This window comes from Mastigoproctus giganteus, chromosome 8 (genome assembly GCF_048544385.1).
Source record: "Mastigoproctus giganteus isolate SK-2022 chromosome 8, ASM4854438v1, whole genome shotgun sequence".
Taxonomy (NCBI): Eukaryota; Metazoa; Arthropoda; class Arachnida; order Uropygi; family Thelyphonidae; genus Mastigoproctus; species Mastigoproctus giganteus.
Genome location: NC_143582.1, coordinates 96,683,213 through 96,704,189, shown reverse-complemented (window position 1 = coordinate 96,704,189; position 20,977 = coordinate 96,683,213). Strand labels below are relative to the sequence as shown.

General features: G+C 40.1%; 1 protein-coding gene across 1 annotated transcript in view; it reads left to right on the top strand.

Moving 5' to 3' along the window:
- Positions 1–20,292, top strand: part of LOC150081729 (tachykinin-like peptides receptor 99D) — a 280,359-nt gene extending 260,067 nt beyond the window's left edge. The window contains exons 4-5 of the mRNA XM_090379600.1: positions 7,614–7,810; positions 19,840–20,292. Of these exons, the coding sequence (XP_090235726.1) occupies positions 7,614–7,810; positions 19,840–20,101 (459 nt within the window). The 3' untranslated portion in view covers positions 20,102–20,292. The remainder of the gene's footprint in view (positions 1–7,613; positions 7,811–19,839) is intronic.
- The last annotated feature ends 685 nt before the right edge of the window (positions 20,293–20,977 follow it).

Here is a 20,977-nt window from a genome sequence, read left to right as displayed (position 1 = left end):
TGTCTCTACCGTTCTCCCAACTCCACTAATCACTTGGAGCTCTTTGACTTCCTCTCTTTGCAACTTGACTTTCTCCAGTCTAACTTTCCTAACAGTGAGGTAATTTTCCTTGGTGATTTTAACGTTCACAACTCCAGCTGGCTTCCATTTTCTAGTCACACCGACCCAGCAGGTCGAGATGCTGAGGCTTTTGCAATTACTAATGACCTAGCACAGATTGTTCATTTACCTACAAGAATACCAGACAATCCTAATCATACAGCCAATACGCTTGATCTTTTTCTCACAAACAACCCTTCTAAGTACAAGGTCGAAGTGAGAGGTCCTTTAGGCACTTCAGATCACAACTTGGTGATTGTCTCTTCTCCAATGGAACCTTTATATCATGGCTATTCCCAACCTCGTATTGTTTGGCATTACAAGAATGCAAAATGGGATGACCTGCGAGACTTCTTTTCTCCTTTTCCTTGGTCTGATTACTGTTTCAAAACTTCTGATGTCAACGTTTGCTCAGATCGTGTCAGTGAAATTATTCTTGCAGGAATGGAATCCTTTATCCCACACTCCACTTTAAAATCTCGTCCTTTATCTAAACCTTGGTTTTCCAATAAATGTGCTAAGGCTGTCCAAGAGAAGAATGTTGCATATCGTAATTGGCTTGTTTCTAATTCTTCAGTTTCATTTTCTGCCTACACCAAAGCTCGCAACAATTGTAAAGCAGTTATTAATCAGTCCAAACTAGAGTTTGAACAGGCTAAGAGTAGAAAACTAGCTTCTTGCCCTAATGGTAGCCGAGCATTCTGGTCTCTTGCCAAAGCTATTGGCCGCAACTTTTGCCCATCTCTGCTCCCACCTCTGTCCAAACCAGATGGTTCTGTTGTCACTTCAGCCAAGGATAAAGCTGACCTGCTAGCATCCCATTTTTCTTCCAGCTCATGTATTGATGATCTTGGTGAAACACCTCCCACCATTCCTAACACGCTCCATTCAATGCCTCCTGTGGTCTTCCGTCAAAAGGATATCAGAAGGATTTTGATGAATCTTGATGCTAAGAAAGCTCCAGGTCCTGATGGTATTTCTCCACTTGTTCTCAAAACTTGTGCTCCTGAACTTACTCCTATTCTTTGCTGCCTTTTTTCACTTTCTTATTCCAAAGGTGGTTTTCCTTCTGCTTGGAAATTTGCTCATATCCAGCCAGTTCCTAAAAAGGGTGACAAATCCCTCCCATCCAATTATCGTCCCATTGCAATTACTTCTACTCTTTCTAAAGTAATGGAGAAATCAATTAACCGCCAACTCTTAAACTACCTAGAAACCTTCCGTCTGATCAACGATCGCCAGTATGGATTCCGTCAGTGTCGATCCACTGGTGATATGGCTTATGTTACCCATTTATGGACTAATTCAATGGAAAGGTTCGGTGAAACACAAGTAGTTGCTCTTGATATCTCAAAGGCTTTTGATCGTGTTTGGCATAAAGGTCTTCTAAACAAGCTTCCATCTTATGGTTTGCCAACTGTTTTTAGTAATTGGTTATCCAGTTTTCTCTCTGATCGCTCACTGAGGGTGATGGTAGATGGCTCTCTGTCTTCTAACTTCTCCACTAATGCCGGTGTCCCCCAAGGTTCAGTTCTTTCCCCCACTCTTTTCCTCTTGTATATCAATGACCTTCTTCCATTGACTGGAAATCCTATCCATAGTTTTGCCGATGATAGCACATTGCATTCAACTTTCCATTTTGAGAAACCTTGTCCTGCTCAATCAGCTTCAAGTTCTCGAAAATCTGCTGCCAATTCCTTAAATGCCGATCTTCAGGTAATTCTCCAGTGGGGCAAAGACAACTTAGTTGATTTCAACCCTTCTAAAACTCAGTCTTGTCTTATATCTCGCAAAAAGGATTCTTCTGCTCCTATGCTTATCTTTAGTGACACTCCGATTTCTAGGCAAAATGATATATCTCTTTTGGGGATTACCCTGACTTCTAATCTCTCTTGGCACAAGCACATTACAAATATTGCTTCCTCTGCATCTAAAAAACTTGGTTTTCTCTTTCGCTCTCGGCATTACTTTTCTTCCAAACAGCTGCTCACTCTGTATAAATCGCAAATCCGCCCTGCCATGGAATATTGTTCCCACATCTGGGGTGGTGCCCCCAAAACCTCTCTCAGGCTTCTTGATTCCATTCAGAAGAGGGCATTTAGGTTAATTAATGATTCATCTCTAACAGTCTCTCCACTCGCTTTCTCATAGACGTACTGTTTCTGCTGCATGCCTCTTCTACAGATACTTCCATGGGCACTGTTCTTCTGAATTGGCTTCTATAATTCCCGCTCTCTCTTTCAAAACAGTCCGAACACATGCCGCCACCAGCCAACATCCATTTACTGTCCAACTTCAAACCCACAGAACCAACTTTTCATCTTCCTCATTTATTCATTCAACTGCCATTTTCTGGAGTAATCTGCCTTCATACGTATTTCCTGAAAATTACAATCTACAGAAGTTCAAGTCCAATGTCAACAAATATCTTCTTTCGTCTTCTCAACCTCCAACCCAAGCACGGTACTAAGTGCTATAGGTTCTAATACCTCTCGTGTTTGGGGTTCTCATAAAAAAAAAAAAAACATGGCGTCATGGGATTATTATGGACCTTTACCACTTGGGGTTTAGGGGCCATTTGCCAAAAATAATTCAAAATTTTCTGCAATTGCGTTCTTTTCAGGTCCGATATAAAAATCTACTCGCTGCATCTCACATTCAGGAAGAAGGAGTCCCACAGGGATCGATACTTAGTCCAAGACTATTTTCAATCCGAGTTAGCAGCATAAACACGAGATATCGCAAAAACTGTTGAAACTTACATGTACGCAGATCACCTTACAATTTCTTGTCAGTCTCAAAGTATGAACACCATCGAACGGCAGCTCCAATTTGCCATTACCAAAATACAATCGTGGACTTCACGGAATGGCTACAGACTATGAGAAAAGGAATGCACTCTCGCCCACTTTTGCAATAAACGAGCTCTCCATCCCGATCCGGAAGTACAAATAAACAATATTCCAATTCCGCTTATAAGCACCGTTAAATTCCTTGGAGTGATATTAGATAGCAAGCTGAACTTCCAAGCTCACATCTCTCATTTAAGAAATACATGTCTAAAGCATCTGAATATACTGCGATCAGTCTCGGCTATGTCATGGGGAGCTGATCGGTATACTCTACTGCATCTTTATAAAACTTTAATCCGTTCACGGCTAGATTATTATTGTCCGGTCTATGACTCTGCCAGGACCACTACTTTACAACGTGTAAATATTGTCCAGCACAGTGCTCTCAGGACTGCGTTGGACGCTTTTAGGACTTCTCCAATCCAGAGTCTTTATATCGAAGCACATGATCCTCCATTACATCTTCGTAGGAAATCATTACTGCTCCACTACGCTGCTAAGATCCAGAGTCTTCCATCTCACCCCAGTTGGGAATATCTTTATAATGCTCGGTGGGATTTGTTATATGACAACAAGTCAAATGAAAACAGACCCGCTTCACTCAGGATTAAAGATCTTTCTCAGAGTTGGCATATCAATTTAAACGATATTTTTCAGGACACAACTGCACCTGTTCCACCTTGGACATACGTTTCTCCCTCCCATGATACATTTTTTCTGGAGTGGGGAAAGAATACTGTACCTTCCTTTAATATCAGAAATGAGAAATTCGTCCGTATGGTAGAAACAGCACTGAGCGAGTCAGTGCAAATTAGCACTTAGTAAAATTATTCAACTTTCCATCTCACCTGCCATAATTTACACTGACTCGCTCAGTGCTGTTTCTACCATAAGGACGAATTTCTCATCTTCTCATCCTACCTTGAAACACATTCATTCTCAGCTATTTTCCTGCAGTGTGTCCAATCAATCAGTTTTTGCTGGATCCCTGGCCATTCTGGTATTCCGGGAAATGAAAGTGCGGACCTCGCAGCTAAACATCCTCAACCAGCTGTCCCAGAACACCCTCAGGTTCTTTACACTGATTATAAGCCTGTTATTCGCAAAGCAAGTTACGACAACTGGTCACAGATCTGGAAAATAACACCAACAATAAACTTTACCAGATAAAGCAAGAACCAAAGCTGTGGCTCTCAAGCTTTCGACAAAACAGACGAAAAGAAGTGGTACTGGCAAGACTGCGAATTGGACACACTCATCATACCCATCTGTTCCTGCTACTGGGAGAAGATCCACCCCAGTGTTCATCCTGTGATAGTCAACTTACTGTTAGGCATTTCCTCTTTGATTGTCCCTTATATTCAACCATACGGTCAAACACTTTTCAGTCGGTCTCTAGGTTGAACCTCTCACATGATTTAACTCATATCCTGGGAAATGAAGCAAACATAAAAGAACTTGTAATCTATTTAAAATGTATTGGCCTATATAGGAGTATTTAATTTAACATCTACAGCGGTATATTTCGACTAAATAAACTATGAGCAGACACAATTTGGCCTCAGTAGCCCTTGTGTCGTTAAGCTAAATAACAACAACAGCCTTATTAGTAATCAAGCTGTTCAAAAAATGTGAATATAAAAGTCAAGATGCAACACCGAAATCAACGGTTGTTAATCTCGGTGTTGCATTTTGACTTTTACACGCCAGATGAAAACATAGTGCTACAACAACCTGGAAATGTTCGAATAAACCACATAAATTGACGGAAAGGGACCAGAGGGCACTGATAAGAGTGGCACGAAGATCTCATCTGACCTTGTTGAATACTGCCATCTAGGAGGCCACAGGATTTGTATTAGTAGAAGAATGATACAGCATCGGATTTTACCGAAGAGACTTCAGCACACAAACCAAACAGGACATTCAAGATACCTACCTCGTGCTGTCCCACTATCTAAACCGAAACTTATACGCGGTTTTCAACATCAACTTAAATTATACTATCCCGTGTATAAAACATTTTGTTAGTTAAAATTAATACAACTCATAACATAACACAACTCAGGAGGAATATAAATCACTTAGCCCCGTTCTAGAGGAATTATGCTTTAGTCAGTATTAACACTCTCACCAATCCTAATGGACCTGGTTGCCGTCCCTTCCACTGCGAGATGGGTCCTACTACCTATCCTCAACCTGTTCCTCCTCTTAAAGACATCAGCAACAAATTTGTTAAAATAAGCGAATACCCTCCTATTTGTGAACATGATCCAAAGACTACTATGCTCTAGTTGGCCCAGAGATATTTCTAATTCCATTCGAATGAATGGAATTAGAAATGCACAGATTCGATTTGCCTAGTGCGCAACCTACCGTAGGCGCCTCCGTAGCCAGGTGGGAAGGAGCAACAGTGCGTAGCACACGCTTGTTGATTAGACCGGGGTTCGAGCCCGTCACCACCAAATACGGAGGATGCGGAAAGGTCAAAGAATGACCACCGCATATCCTGGAGCAATATGGCCTTAGTTGCTAATGCTCCTAAAAACCAAACAACAACAACTTACCGTAATTGGTCTCTGTATATTTGTAAAGTGTGATGAATCGGTTAAGCCATGGGCAACCAAAAGCGTCACTAGCCTGCTGTGAACCTTGATCCCAGTGAACACCATTGGAATAAAATCGAACGTCGGCTCGGCCAGGCCAAACGCTCCCCTCCACAATCGTTAGCTCAATTAACCTCTATGTTGAAAGTATTCAAAGTATTTTATTATATTTTTGGCGGGCTCCAGGGTTTCCCCTATTCGCTGCCCAATTACTTCTGGCAATATAGTATGTGTATGTATGTATAAGAGAAATTTCGGTTACTTTATCACGCCATATGATAAAATGCAGAATAACAAAGCATACTTAGCATTTGGCATCCTGTTATTATTCCTTATACATACATTGACTTACCATTAATAACCGGACGTCCCTACGTTAAAAGCTAGTCATGTCCTACCCAAGCACCATGTGTCAAGCACAACTACAAATATTCTCGCAGACCTTCAAGGATACAATAGTACTATTTTGTGAATGCAAGATTCCCCAACAGACGGAGTTAACAGACTTCCAGTACGGAATGATAACAGAATGCCACACAAGCAATAGGTCTGTAGGTGACGTTTCAAAGGCATTGAATGTCCCTAAGCCGACGACTGGTGATGTTATCTGCAATGGAAGCGGACTATTACTGAAATCACGAAACGACCCGGAATATCTGAACTGACACAACGTGACAGAAGAGCCCTGCAAAGAACATCCGCTCAGAATGGATGTCGACGTTGTCACAGCACACACAACGGTCCTCGCTGAGACGACTGCGACACATCAGAACAAGTCCAGTGTATAGGACACTGCCACGGAGGCGGCGCGATAGTCTGAGCTGTTTTTCATGGTTTTGCCTGGGACCATTGGTTTACTTTGGACAAAACCATGAACGTTGAGGCCTATCTAGAAGTCTTAGACAATAATGAGCATTGCATTGCATTGCGCATTTCCCATAAGCATTGCCCATGGCATACTGCTCGCGTTGAGAAGGACTGGTTTGAGGACAAAAATTTTGGACTGGCTAGCCGCGACTATTTTCCCACGATTATTACCATGTATTGCCAGCTTTAAATGAAAATCGTTCTGGATCATATTCTTCATAAAACTAGAGAATATTCAAACTTTTTTTTATTATTTTCAGTTTAAAACGCGTCACTTTGTCATGGAAAAAACGGTTGTCTTCTTCAAAATTTCTTTGTACAAGACTACTACAATACAGTATTTCGTTTCCTATAGTGTTGGTGTACGAAACAAAATATTTTATTTACAGAGTTGGAACTTAATCTCCGAATCATGCTCCTCTTGTAGCCACAAATATTTCTTTCAACGTTTTCGTAATTTTTTGAAGCGCCTCGTGAAGACAATTTTGGGAATCGCTAAAAATAACTCCGTTTCATATTTTCTGATTTCTATAACATCAAATCTTTCGCGGTTTAAGTTTTTATTTAGTTGCAAGAAGCGAAAAAATCACATGAAACTAAATTACATAAATACATTAGTCTGGCATTTGTAGAAGATTGTTTTTCGAAAAACTGTTGTAAAAGCTATGTAGCAAAATATTGAATTTTAAAATTTCTTAGTTGAAATATTAAAAGGAATGTCTCACCAAAGTTTTCATATAAACTAATGATAAGTTTACGTTCTATCGTTTCTTTGTGAGCACCAGTGTTTATTATATATTTTGATTTTTTATCCGTTCCATTACACATCTCCCTGTGACTTTATTTCATTACGTTAGTGACAGAGACAACCAGACAATGTTTACAATCAAACAAACCTTTTTACGTGTTTACGCTTTTATATTTCATACAGGTTTATAAATAATCAAAATTATAACTCTTTCTAATGCATCATAAAACGATCGATTCTAATAAATAATTTAAAAACTTCCTAACAATAAATCTCCTAATAAGAGGAACTATTGAATCCACTGAATTTTATCAATTTTGAAAGCGTATTTTGTTGGATTGAATTCCTTCTCCTTCCCCTCAAATGTATTTCTGTAACAACATTCCCAGACTTCATGAAAAACAATTATCACGCTCTCTCTCTCTGCATTTTCTTTTTCAGATAGTCAAGATGATGATCGTCGTAGTGTTTATTTTCGCTGTCTGTTGGCTCCCGTACCACATCTACTTCCTGGTAGCTCATCACCACCCAGAGATCATCAGCGCGGACAATGTACAACATATCTACCTGACTATATACTGGTTGGCAATGTCGAACTCAATGTACAACCCTATTATCTATTGCTGGATGAACAGCAGGTAAATATTATGACAGAAATGATTTGTGCGCTTGCTCGTATGTGTGATAAATCACAGCTGTGCTTTCAAGACAGCGAACAACTAGATTTGTCTCCTAAAGGTTGTATCTTCAAAGCACACGTGAAATAGCAAAGTTTTATTGGAATTCCAACTTTATAACAACCACCGTCATTTTCGATCTGCGAAGTCTCCATATTCTAAACTGCTAAAAGCAAAAGGCGGGTGTTGAAGCTATTTAAACTAATTCAATTAAATTCAGTTATTAAATGCAGGAAACTGAGGTAAGCTTCAACTATTGGTGATTGGACGCTCGCTAATCAGCTTATGAATATTTCACACCGAGTGCACATGAACGTCTCCAGGTGTCATTGTTCTGTACGTAAATTGACTACATGCACCCCCCCCCCTTAGCATTTTCATTCACTTTCTAGACACTGCAATGTCAGTATTGTATCGATTATTCGATCTGCATTACATGTTTATGCAGTGCACGGTTTCCTTGGCATCTGGTGTAAACTAATGCAGACAAAGTTTGGCGTGAGCTGTTTACCAATTACCAAAGATATATTTTATTAACGTTAAGGTTGTTAAACAGTGCAGGTTATTTAATTGCAGTTCCGAGTATCTAGTTAAGTTCGAATATTCAAGCTCGAACTATAGGACTAACTATCGGGTATCTACTGAAGCACGTTTATTAAATAAACAATATGTAGTTTCAATATTCACAGCTGAGAACGACATTTTTTTTGCCTGGTTAACTTTCGGTTTTCTTTTTTCTTCTTTTCTAAGGAAAGCATCACAGTGAAGTTTTATTGTGTGAAACTTAATAAAAGAACTGCCATCCTACTTCAAACACTGGAACCTAATGATGAAAGAGAAGGGAGGGACTAGGGGAAGTTTAAAATTTGAAAACGTTTGGGATGAACTGTTGCTGTGTGTCCTGAAAAAGGCCTCTGAGGTTGGGAAAATTCATATTTTAGTATTAAATCAGCTCACACCAACCATAAGAATAAGCATTTACTGTAACTAAAATATTTATTTACATATTAAAATAAAATAAATATTTACAAAAAACTGCTATTATATTAAATATACATGTAAAAACATTAAAACTGTGATAAAATCACAGTTTTAATGTTTTTGAGATAAAATACACTAAAATAAACCGGATTAAAAACGATAAAAATCTCTGGAGCTTTCGGAAGCTTGCGCTCCCTTCCTCAGCAGTAACAAAACTTCCTGCAGCACGTCCATATATATAACAGGCTCACGGTACCTATACACGTGGTGCAGTCGGCGCATGGTCTGAACTGGAAGCGGAAATAGCTCGGGAACGTGTTAAGCAAAACCGTTCATCCGTACTTAGGATAATAGTTTCAAACAGAGGATGCATACGCATACCTCTGTCCCTATTCATAATATTGTGGTCGGATGAACAGATTCGTAGGCTCTCGAGCCATTTACGGTTCCAGAACCCATGCGCTCGATCCATGATAACCGCATCCTCTGGGGAAATTTGATGCTGCTTCTCCCAAAAATGTTCGGCCACAGCAGATTTATTGTAATCAGCGGTTTTTATAGCATTTGCATGCTCCCCCAGACGATCCTTGAGCCGTCGTTTTGTCTCGCCCACATAACATTCCCCACAATCCGGGCATTCTATCCTGTATACTACTCCACTACTCAGGTCCTTTGCTATTGGGTCTTTTACCTGAGACAACACTGTGTGCAACCTCCGCCCGGGAAGCTGCACACAGCGTGTTTTATAGCCCCGCAAAATTCTAGCGAGATGCTCAGTAGAGGAATAGAGTCTAACCGTCAGGAACCGTTTGTTCCTGTCGCTACCGCATACATTCCTTACTATCCGGGCGTTACTGAGCATCTCGCTAGAATTTTGCGGGGCTATAAAACACGCTGTGTGCAGCTTCCCGGGCGGAGGTTGCACACAGTGTTGTCTCAGGTAAAAGACCCAATAGCAAAGGACCTGAGTAGTGGAGTAGTATACAGGATAGAATGCCCGGATTGTGGGGAATGTTATGTGGGCGAGACAAAACGACGGCTCAAGGATCGTCTGGGGGAGCATGCAAATGCTATAAAAACCGCTGATTACAATAAATCTGCTGTGGCCGAACATTTTTGGGAGAAGCAGCATCAAATTTCCCCAGAGGATGCGGTTATCATGGATCGAGCGCATGGGTTCTGGAACCGTAAATGGCTCGAGAGCCTACGAATCTGTTCATCCGACCACAATATTATGAATAGGGACAGAGGTATGCGTATGCATCCTCTGTTTGAAACTATTATCCTAAGTACGGATGAACGGTTTTGCTTAACACGTTCCCGAGCTATTTCCGCTTCCAGTTCAGACCATGCGCCGACTGCACCACGTGTATAGGTACCGTGAGCCTGTTATATATGGACGTGCTGCAGGAAGTTTTGTTACTGCTGAGGAAGGGAGCGCAAGCTTCCGAAAGCTCCAGAGATTTTTATCGTTTTTATCGCTTTTAATCCGGTTTATTTTAGTGTATTTTATCTCAAGGATTTTATCACAGTTTTAATGTTTTTACATGTATATTTAATATAATAGCAGTTTTTTGTAAATATTTATTTTATTTTAATATGTAAATAAATATTCTAGTTACAGTAAATGCTTATTCTTATGGTTGGTGTGGGCTGATTTAATACTAAAATATGTTGCTGTGTGTCTTTTTGTGCCAAAGAAACATAGACTAGAAGATATCATGTATTGTTCTATGAGGCGCGTGTATGACAGGTTTACCTGCTTTGCTGGATGAAAAATCCGGCGTTTTCAGGCGGGCAAGAGAGTACGCAACCCTAGTCTAAGACTGGTTAAGTCGACAACAATTCAAAATCAAAAAAACGATAAATTTTTTTTTCTATCTTGATTTTATTCGAGCCAGGATCCCTTCCAATACGATGCAAAAAGAATGAACATAACCATTCCCAAACACGAGCCCTAACTCATCGTTAATTATTTTTTATGAATGGGGTTTCGCTATTATACGTTATAATATCGGTGTAAAAATAGACAACGCTTAAAGGAAAAACTACGATAGCGGTGTAAAGGGCATCATTTCAACTATATCGCATTTTGTGCTCATCCTTCACAACGAGTTACCATTTATTGCACTACCTCGAATAAGCAACCCTTCAGTAATAGAGAAGACTATTGTCAGTTATTCTCAGCGAGCACCACCACCCAGACGGCACCGTTTCAAGACTTGTTGGCTTTTCATCGGTGGGTGGACAGACACCCTGGTATTGCAAACATGACAACCCAGTTGTGAAGATAATCCCACTACTATCGTAGTTTTTCCCTTTAAGAGTTGTCTATGGTGTTTTTTATACTGATATTATGCAGATAATTATACTCTTAAACAGTTGAAATGACGCCCTTTACACTACTATCGTAGTTTTTAACTTTAAGAGTTGTCTATAGTGTGCCGTAGCCGAGTGGTCATTCGCGCGGGGGACATAAGTACACGTGCCTTGAGTGACCGGGGTTCAAGCCCGTGACTGCTAAATACGGTGCTGTTTCTTGTATTCTGTCTATCTTGTGAACTCCTCTGACAGTTCGTCCCGAAGTATAAACAGAAATTCTTTTTTTTAGCTCAACAAGTGACTGAGGAGTTGGCTGTCGGCGTGTAATGCAACGTCCAAGGGCGTTCCACGCATATTTGGTTGAATTTAAGTTTGGTGATCGTCTCATGGCAGTCGTTGGATATCTTCTGTTTCAAGATATTTCTATACCACTTGAGTTCTATATGCAGTGGCGTTGTCGTGCATGAAAAGAAAATCTGAGCCAACCTCATCCCTAAAAAGTCGCACATAGGGTTTGAGGATTGTTCTCGGTACCTTTGCGCAGTTACGGTACTCCTATCAAAAAACCCACGTTGATCATTATTCCGCTCCACACAAGAACACTGCCTCCACCTAAGTGTCCCTTTCTCTGATGTTGGAAGGATGAGACAGCATTCCTCGTTCTCTCCAGATGAAATAACGTGTAGAACTTGTTTGTAGGCTAAAACGGAACTCATCAGAGAATAGAACTGTACCGCATTTGTCAGGACTCCAAGTGACATGTCCATGGAACCAGTTTCGACGAGCTCTGCGGTGGTTCGCGGTTGATGGAATAGAAACCACTGTCTTCCTTGCGTAGAGTCCATTGGAATTATGTGTATAAGATTCTGCTCACATACCTTCGAGGATACCATCCTCACATACCATCTCCTTCCCTCCCCTACTTCCCTGGGGAGGGAAGGAGATGGTTTCACTGTCTCTTCCCCTCCTCGCCCTCCTTTTCCTCCTAGTGGGACATGGGCCTGCCCCACTGACCACAGGGGTCACCTCCTCTATCGACCCCTTACTTCCTATTTCCTCCCCCCTAGCCTTCAGTCTCTTCCCTACTCTGTTCACTTTCACAGCGTAACCCCACATAGTCTAAATTTAAATCTCTGACCTGGGGTCACCTTCCCTATTGGCTCCATATTTCTGTCTTTCCCCCACCTGTCTTCAGTCTCCCCCCTACTCTGCCTAAACACTAGCAGATGTCAAAATTAAAAAAAAAAAAAAAAAAAAAAAATTGTCAAAATTCCAAATGCATACGAAAACCCCTTTCAGTCTACCTTTCAGCGACTACTTCCCAATACTATTAAATTATTTTATTTATTTATTTTATTTTTTTTTATTTATTTATTTTTTTTAGGTCCTTGCCACTGAAATCTCAGGAAATTAGGTGGTAGGACCTGCCAGAGTGAAAACGTAAAATTACTGGGTACCTGGTCTGCCTCCACGAGGCATAGTGTGGACAACGTTGGGCCCCAGCAGGGGTCTGGCGGCTAAATGGCCAGAAGAACAACGAAACACAACACTACACTTACAAAATCCATACACTTTTAAATCTCTGGCCTTCCCAGTGAACTGGTACACCTACAATGAAAGCAACGCGGAGATGGGGGAAACCCCTGGTGCCGTCAGACACGAACACACTATACACATAATACCTTCGAGGATACAATACTACTACTGTATTTTGATCGAGATGGAGTTAACAGACTTCCAGCACGAAATGATAACAGGATGCTACATAAGCAGTAGGTCTGTAGGTCCGGTTGAAAATGTTTTCACCTGTGGCCGAAGCAATTGTGAGGAGAGACAGGACATCTTAGGGTTCCATCTTGCTATTAGAGCCAGATAGCGTTCTGTTCTGTTTGACGTGGCCCTCAGGCGACCTTGGCCAGCTCTTCCTGTAATTGGTTTCTCTCTCCTGAAAATGCTTCCATAGTGCCAGGGGTGGGGAACCTGCGGCCTTTTGTCTATTTCTCTCAAATGCGAAATTCGCCTTTTATTTCATGACATAACACCAAACTCAAAATAATTTTAAGGTAAATTTTATCAATTCTCTTTTTTATATATCGTTATTCTCCTTATATAATTTAGTTTACGGAAATGCGACATGAAAGAATACACAGCTGTTCTAGACTCCTTGATTGAAGAATACAATGAAAGGTTTGCTGATTTTGAGAAACATGATCTCACACTGAAACTAGCTTTTCAACCACACCTGATTGATGTCTCCAAAGCACATTATGACTTATAGATGGAATTAATTGAGTTCTCAGAAGATAATATTCTGGTCTCTATTTGACACGAAGGAGAATCCTTTTCAAATATGAAAAAATGCTGTTGAATACTCACATCTACATCAATATGCTCGTCGAATGCTATCTTGTTTTGGCACAACCTGCTGTTGTGAATCAACATTTTCATATATGATATAAATTAAAAGAAGCTTGAGATCTCACATGATGGATATTCACTCGGAGGACCAATTAAAACGATGTTGGAACCAAATATCAGACTACTATCTAGCATTAAGCAGTCGCAAAAAATTCATTAAACGGTTTCTTGTCTAAGTTCGTCCATTTTTAGTTTCGTTATCATTATCGCTAAACAAATAAATGTCTTGGCTAATTTTTTTTGTTTAAATTCCTCATACAATAACAGGCTGTAATTAAAATTGCAAATATGCCTACAAAAATATAATTTTTTGTATATATTAAATTCTCACCATGCAGCTATGGATATCTTGGTTAAATAAAATATGGCCTTCCAATGTAAAAAGGTTCCCCACCTTTTTACATTGGCGACACTGATTGACAGATTAAGTCAACGTGCCACTTCCGTTTCGACTGGCTGGCTTCAAGTCGTCCAACGGCTAGCCATCCAAAAGAATCATCTAAGCGACGATGACTTGCCATCCTGAATACTGGAGATGCGTCTATCCCACCGAGCAAGCCAAAAAACGGGAATGAAGTGATGTGGTAGCAACTCGTGTTTTTATAGGCATGAATAATTTACATAATGTGCGGATCTGTAAGGTGGTAGATCAATTTCTATTGGATATTCAGAATTTGCATGCCAGCATGCCTATTATTCCAAATATTCGCCTTCAGTGACACTGTTCACCGTAAAATATTCATGAAAAACATTTTGATATGTTAATTTTGTCGAGCAGTGTAGTTGTCTGAACTCCAGGTTGTAAGTAGTCGATACTTTCACAGAAGCGCCTGCCCACAGTCCTGGAAAGGCGGTTATATTACCCACAGGGTTATAAAACCCTGTATCGCAGAGACTTATTAATCGCTAACGATGAGAATTTATAATTTTTGAAATGCAAACGCAGTAAATATAATTTGATACAACGTAGACTAAATTGTGGTAATTTCAAACATAAAAGTAATTCCTCTTCTTTCCGTGCCACTAAGTTCGGTTTGAATTTTAAAAGAAAGCAACAACCGTAATTTTTTTTGTTCTTGGTAAGCCAGATTGATGATGTGGGGATTATCAAAGGCCGAATAAAAATATCCCACACGGCCACTGCAGTGCGGTAGGTGCCAGTCAGCCAGTAACTGAAAGTGTATACTAATACTGGAGAAAATTAGTTAAATCTACAAAAATCCCCGTGTATCGAAAAAGAAAACTAAAAAAGAAGGAAAACTAAACTGAAAAAGAAAACCCGCGTGCGCTTTTGCTGCTGTTGCCACAGGTGAAAAACCTTTAGTAATCTTTAAAGGTGAATGCCTCATAATTAATTTTCTTAAGGCCTTGTCAATACTTCCGATTTATAACAAGAAAGATTTTGATGACTTCTGTGATTTATTTTTAAGATTGTGAAAAATGTATAAACGAGCTGACAAAACAAGACACCTGGAAAATACCTTTCCTTATTGATACCTTAACAAGTCACACTACTAAAAGCAATCAATGAGTCAACCCCTTCATTAGAAATTAATTAACTGACTAAATGCACCTGTAAACACATCACATATTATAATATGTGATGTTTACAGGGCTACTAAGGCCACGATGCAACTATTAAAATATTAGTAGAGGTTCGGTATACTAAACAGGTGGGTTTAAATCAGATGGTACACACAGTTAAGCACCAGTATGCGCAAATGCGTTGGAATAAATGTATGCAACAGACCCAATCATTTCAAGAGAAACAGAAGAGGTGGTCCGAAGTTAAATTTGACCAAGATTTAAAACAACTAAGAATTCTCTCTTTGTCGGCAGACACAGGAGTGATAGCTTCAAAACGAACTATATAAAACAGTAGTAATAATTACCCTCTTTCCAGACAAGGTGAAAAAGGCTTAACTTCAAGTCACCTCAATGACAAGAAAAAAAAATTGTCGGCTTTTTTGAGTGTTGCATTGTGGGGTTTTTTTTCTTCTCGGGAAATCGCAATTTTCGTCCAGCAAACAGATCAAAGAATATAAGAAAGAATAACAGACACACTACACTGAAAGAATAGAATTCGTGGGGTTCTTGGGCAACGCAACGCTCTCACCCTTCTCGCTAGTAGACGAACCCACCGCTTGGCAGCTACATAGGTACACTACAGCACTGCATTCACTTAGACAGTAATTCGATGACAGTATAGATAAACGTCATGAGTTAACCGACTTTGAAACAGGGATGATAGTGGGTGCACGACGCATGGATCACTCTATCGCGGAAGTGGTACAGAAATTCTACTATCCCCGTTCGACAGTATAAAGGGTGTATGGGGAATGCGCCATTTCCGGAATAACATCTCATCGTTGACAGCGCTGTGGGCGGAGAAAGGTGGTGGATGAATGACTTCTGTCTCGCATTGTTTCAACCACGAAGAGCGACAGTGGCACAAATCACCGCCGTCTTCAACGAGTGAGGTGCCAGAAACGTCTCCACCAAGATCATCAGGCGATCATTAGCAGCAATAGGTTACGGGAGCAGCCGACACACCAGAGTCCCATTGCTAACACCACGACACAAGACTCTACGCTTCAACTGGGCGAAAGAACATCGGCACAGGACCTTGGATGATTGGGTCTCCTGGTCCGATGAGTCCCGTTTCCAGTTATTTCGAGCGGACAGGATGGTGCATATCTGGAGGAAACCGCACAAAGCTATGCACCCATCATGTCAACAAGCAACTGTTCAGGCAGGTGGACTGTCGGTAATGGTCTGGGGCCTGTTCAACTGGTACACGTTGGGACCTGTGGTACATCTAGACGCATCTCTGAATGATCCAGGTTACATGTCCATCCTTGCAGACCACTGCATCCCTTCATAGTTATTGTGCACCCACAGGCAATGGACTCTTCCAGCAGGACAATGCGCCTCCCCACAGAGTAGTGGTGACTAGAATATGTTTCGAAGAACATTCCGCAGATTTTACCACAATGGAACAGCTTCCCCGTTCACCGGACAATGAACCCTGTGGATCATCTTTGGGATGCTGTGGAAAGGTCCATTCGAGCTGTGGTTCCTCCACCCAGGAATGCGACGGAATTATTAACAGCGGTGCAAAAAAAAATGGATGGAAATATCTGTGGAACGCTTTCGTGAACTAGTGAACTCTCGCCTCGCCGCTCAACGCTCACGCTGTCGTGAACTAGTGGATTCAATGCGCCGTCGCGTGACTACCCTTATCTGGTCGAAAGGTGGGCCTACCCGTTACTAGGTAGGTATCCCATGATTTCTGTCCATTCAGTGTATACTGAGACCTGATAATCTTAATTGCTTCGGCACTTAACACACCTAACCTAACTTCATCCACCTGACTTCTTGCAAACAGCACCATCTCTGAAGCCAATATCAATAGGATCTCTTCAGAGATGCAAAATTCAGTATTGAAACTGATTCTTAAAATGTTCTCATCTAGACATAAATTAGCTCATAATCCCACCGTCTAATAGCGGACTATTAGAATAGTATAGGAATTCAGATGCCAATAAACCTTGAATTCATTTTTATAATCTAAAATACTCTTCTTCATAGGATTCATTTACTCAAGTCAATGAATTCCTTTAAAGGATATTTATTCGGTTGGAGAGGCCACTCAGATCTCTGTACCTTAATCTTATTCAACGGGTCAGGTTGGTTGTTGTAGGGTTTAGGCACGTTAGCAACTTAGACCATATTGCAACGTATATAATATGTCTGTAAAATTGCGTGTGTTCTGTGGTCGATTTGCTGTTTGCTGGAAGAAAAACACGAGTTTCCTGGAGAAACACCATGCTGTCCTCTCGTGAAACCGACTAACTCAATCACATTGTGAAAATGATCCATAAAAGGATTCCCCTAAAAGGATTCGAATTTCCACCAGATGCGGCAGAACGGTGATTATACCAGCTGTACTACCCACGAGAGCAACGTGTCAGGGATACTTCAGAAAGACGAACTGTATCATCATCGTCCTATTAGAACACTCCATGGGTTAAGGTTGCTCTAGATTTATTACCAAAAGGCCTTATCATTAGCCTTGTAAATAGCAGCACGAGAGTTCGTTGTGAGTGTAGTTTGGCTATCGTGGATGAATATCCCACGGCTGTAGGATTCTTTTCTGGTAGCAACTATTCATGAAAACAGAGGCGTAATTTATGACATACGGACGAAAAGCCTGGTTCAGTGAATGCTGCCCGTTATTTCAATGTCTGTTAAATTAAGCACCTCCGTAGCTAGGTGGGAAGGAGCAGCAGTGCGTAGCACACGCTTCTTGATAGACCGAGGTTCGAGCCCGTCACCACCAAATACGGAGGATGCGGAAAGGTCAGGGAATGACCACCGCACCGGAGCAATATGGCCTTAGTTGCTAATGCTCCTAAAAAACCAAATAACAACAACAACAACAACTGTTAAATTAATGCCCATTACTAAAGGTTTACTTTTAGTTAAGAAAAGGAGGAATTACCTTTATGATGTCTTGCAGAACACTTCAGTGCTGATACTCTCTCTTGTTGAATCAACCATACAAAGAGTTTACTTGTATTCCACACCCTCGTAGACAAAATCAATAATCCAATGCTCCACGGAAACGGAGGCCCACAGACCCCCAAGTCCAATCCCAAAATACATCTAATCACCTACCCTAATCTTTGAGTGAGACAATACTATACGTCCGTATTAGAAATCTTTATTGCAATAATAATAATAATGGTAATACAATGGATACATTGCAATAAGCCCTTCACGGCCACAAGGCCAGGGGTTAACAGTGATATTAAATTAGTTCATAAAATACGGACGTATAATATTCTCTCACTCAAAGATTTAGATATATTTTGGGGTCGGGCTTGGGGTCTGCGGTCCTTCGATTCCGTGGTGCATTGGATCATTTATTTTGTCTACGAGGGTGTGGAATACATGAAAACTATTTGTATAGTTGATTAAACAACGGAGAGTATCAGCACTGAAGTGTTCTACAAGACATCATAGAGGGAATTCCTTTTTCTTAACTAATTTATATACAACGTAGAACATATTGAGCCCTTGCAGCTCTGTTATCTATTAATTAAATGGAAGGTTTACTGTACAGTAGTCTTCCTAAAAATATTTATTTAAATTATATAATGTAGTGGAGACCAGGTATCAATTAAAGTAATGGTACATTTACTCCTATAATGAAATAGAGTTAGTTCTACTTCATTTATAGGAGAAGAAGAAGAAAAATGAAGTAGAAACAATTTACATTTAATTTACTTCTATAAAGAGATATTGGTGGAAAACAAAGGTTATTGTCTGTTATTGTAGATGACATTTAATTTACTTCTATAAAGAGATATTGGTGGAAAACAAAGGTTATTGTCTGTTATTGTAGATGTCATCTACAATATTGTAAATGACAGATCTACAGGTATTGTAGATTACAGAGAAGATCAGTCATCTCTCTCTCTCTCTGGATAGCCAAGTGGCCAGAACAACACAATAGACAAAATTCACAGAAACCCGCACTAATCACGTATCTGGCCCTTTTACAGTGGTATTGTTCTTCACAGAGATAGTAGGTGGAATTGAACTGACGTTCTAGAAGCCGTCCTTTACAATAACACTTGTCCACACATCCACAGCAACCATTCATGCCTTGTTGTTGTGGCGGACCCCACGGTTTCCCCATTAGCCGCTGTTGTACATCTTGTGTAGAAGCTTACGCCAAAACACGTCCATTAGCTCCTCCCTTTAACTGCTTTATCCCCCCTCCCCTTTAGAAAATCCTGGACCGGCACTGCTTGCATTAGGGAATTCTCAACCTTTTTAGGTTTTCAAACAGTAGCTAAACTACAAATTCTGGGCCCCCATGAGATTTGAGAACGCCCATCCCCATGATTCGTGTAGTCTCCAGTGGTGGTGGAACCATAGGTATGGTAGCTTCGCGGCTGTTTCACATATCACCTTTTATTTTATTTTTTCTGGACATAACGATTACATTACTTAATTATTTTCATATAGCACTTTTTAGACATATCTGTCTTTTTGATTCAAGTTTAACTTGTGCCTTTAACTTTACTCTTGTATCTTTAGATAATATTTTTATCAAACTGCGTGCATATTTTTTGTTTTGTCTAAAAGCAAATAAATTACGAATATTTAAACGTGTTCGAAAAATTGTTAAAACTATTGAATAGCGTTAATTCAATAACGCCAAACATAATGCTGATCCTTACTTATTTCTCTTCCAGGTTCAGACAAGGGTTCCGCAATGTGTTTCTCTTCTGCTTCTGCCAAAGCAAAGATGATAGAGTCAAGCTGTTCGAACCGCGGCACCATGCTGGCGGGCGCTATAGCTGCTCGGAACCATACCTAGACACCAAAATCACATGTAACGGTAACTTTAATGTGGCTATGAATACTGTGAGTGACATCTTCAACAGTCCAGCTACTGCAAGCACTCCCTTCTTGCCCTCAAAGTACTCCAAACCAGATCGCCTGTCAGCGCTCTGAATAAGCGCATTCTGAAGCATACGACGATTAGAGCTAATGGGTTTTACAGCTCTAAATTCTCAAATGAAATTTATAACACCTTAAGAAAACGCGCACTCACTAAATAAGATATTCCACTTGCATCAAAACCCCTTTTCAAAGAAGTCGGTTGAGCGTAACACGTCCTACGTCACGCCATGAACCTCTTTTTCCTACACTGAAAACAATGAGATATTAATAATATCTTTACTTAATAAATATCAAATTACTGCAGTTATTTTAATAATATTCACTAAAATTGCGAGTATTTACACATATATGGATTTTGTAACAAAGTCCACTTTTAAATATGTTCGTATTAGGCCAATATGCCTTTGTCTGTATTGGATTGTGATTGTATCCATAATGTTACTTTACACGCAGATTTAACATGTACTGAAAGATCCACCAGATGCAATGCGAATGCCTCACGACTAATTTGGAGACGCTAAGTAAAGTCACTCTAGTAAAATACCACGAAATCAGAAATGCTTAAAAATTGCCAATCAAACATCAGGATCATTAATGAGCTGTTAATTCTTGAATTACAGACACCATCCCGAAAAATAGAAAGAATCCTTATACGAATTTATAATTATTTTAATTTTGAAAATAGGTAGTTATAAAAATAATTATAAACTTACACGCGAATATGTATCCATCTTTCTCATACCAACATGATTACGTTCGTTTCAATTAACTACAACCATAATGTTGATTAAACAGAATTTACGTTTTCTGAAGTTTTTTCAGAATTTACGTTTTCTGATTTTAAATGGACTCGACTTTTTCCCACTTAATAACAAGCGTATGATTTATAAACAGCGCTCATGTTCAGCGATAGCTTAAAAATGGTTT